Source organism: Cyprinodon variegatus, unplaced genomic scaffold (assembly GCF_000732505.1).
Source record: "Cyprinodon variegatus isolate N-32 unplaced genomic scaffold, C_variegatus-1.0 Scaffold1295, whole genome shotgun sequence".
Taxonomy (NCBI): domain Eukaryota; kingdom Metazoa; phylum Chordata; class Actinopteri; order Cyprinodontiformes; family Cyprinodontidae; genus Cyprinodon; species Cyprinodon variegatus.
In genome coordinates this window covers 16,230-17,555 of record NW_015151748.1, presented here as the reverse complement: position 1 = coordinate 17,555, position 1,326 = coordinate 16,230, and the positions used below count along the sequence as shown (strand labels likewise).

At 55.5% G+C, this 1,326-nt stretch overlaps 1 protein-coding gene across 2 annotated transcripts in view; it reads right to left on the bottom strand.

Annotated features, from left to right (window-relative positions):
* Positions 1-281: 281 nt before the first annotated feature.
* Positions 282-1,326, bottom strand: part of LOC107102681 (MAP7 domain-containing protein 1-like) — a 16,591-nt gene continuing 15,546 nt past the window's right edge. For both annotated transcript variants that reach the window (XM_015402080.1, XM_015402081.1), the window contains 2 exons: positions 769-1,014; positions 282-686 (listed from right to left, as the gene is read on the bottom strand). In XM_015402080.1, coding sequence (XP_015257566.1) covers positions 676-686; positions 769-1,014 — 257 coding nt within the window. In that variant the 3' untranslated portion in view covers positions 282-675. The remainder of the gene's footprint in view (positions 687-768; positions 1,015-1,326) is intronic.

Genomic DNA, 1,326 nt, shown 5'->3' with positions numbered 1-1,326 from the left:
CCGTCCTTACGGCAAACATTTTGGAAAATATCAGCGTTTCGTGTTCGTTTTGACTTCGTGTGGACGGGGCCTGAGTAGAATGGAATCATCTGATGCAGAGTTTCAGAACCAGGGTGGGTCAGACTGGAACGGACCTCAATCAGCCGCTTTGACTGACTGGATTGAATCGGCTGATTTTCCCAGGATGCTCGGGACCGATCCTGGATCCTTCCTGTCGGGATCCAGAGGGCCTCGGGGCGAGCCGATTGGCGAGCCGCGCTCCCGTTGAACAGATCTACGCAGTCGCCGCCCGTTTTCTCAAAGCTTTATTTATTCACAGGCCTCCTGTAGCAGGAAGACACATTTACACCTGCGGCCGGCCTGCTCGGCGCCGCTGACGTTAAATAAATCAACAATTCAGGACAGAAAACAGCAAACACACACAAAGGTCAACTGAAGGTCACAGGAACAACACCATGACGACGGTCAGAGTAATGGGGGCCAGGCAGCTGGTCCAGGGTCGGTCCTCTGGGTCTGCAGAACTCTACAGGTGCTGCACTGGAACACGCAGAGAAGACGTTAGGTTTAATGTTTCAGCTCCCCCTGGTTTGGCACTCTGCTGCAGGAGCCGCCGCGCTCTGGGAGGCGTGCATCTCCAGGCTGCGGCGGAGCGACCAGGCTTCCCTCCATCATGGCTCACAGCACCTCTGCAGGGAGAGAACGGAGAGAAGATGAGGGAGAAGCTAAAGCTGTCCTCCAGGACGCCTCTCAGCCTGGGTGGAGCTCTACCTGCCACATGCTGAGGCTTCATGGCGCCCGACTTCATCAGGTAAGGCTCCGCCCCCTCAAAGGCCAGCAGAGGATCGGCCACCAGCACCCCCTGCTGCTGTGGGCTGCTGGTCATCATGGCCTCTAGATCGCCCATGGCTGAGACGCCGTTCTGATGTGTGCTGGCCTGGACTCCGTTAACGACCAGGGGGCCGGTCTGAGGGGGGCCAGGGGCCACCGGCGCGGGGCCCTGCAGGTTACCAGCAGCTGCAGAGACAAGAGGAGCTCCGTCAGCTTCCTGCTGGGCTCCATCAGCTGGTCGCCATAAACCTGGTCTCTGACGTCACATTTCTATCCTAACAGAACCATCATCCTGGTTCTGTTAGGATGAATTCTGACCCGTTTCCTTTTCTGTCTTTATTCAGTCAGAACCAGCAGAGATTCTAAAGCTTTTCAGGTGGAGATTCCTGCAGCTTTGGCCACAGAATCTAAAGAACCAGGATGAGCAGCATCCTAAAAAAGTTCAAATCAATCCTCTGGACTTTGTTTCCAAGTTTGAAGACGTTTCTCTTCCATCCA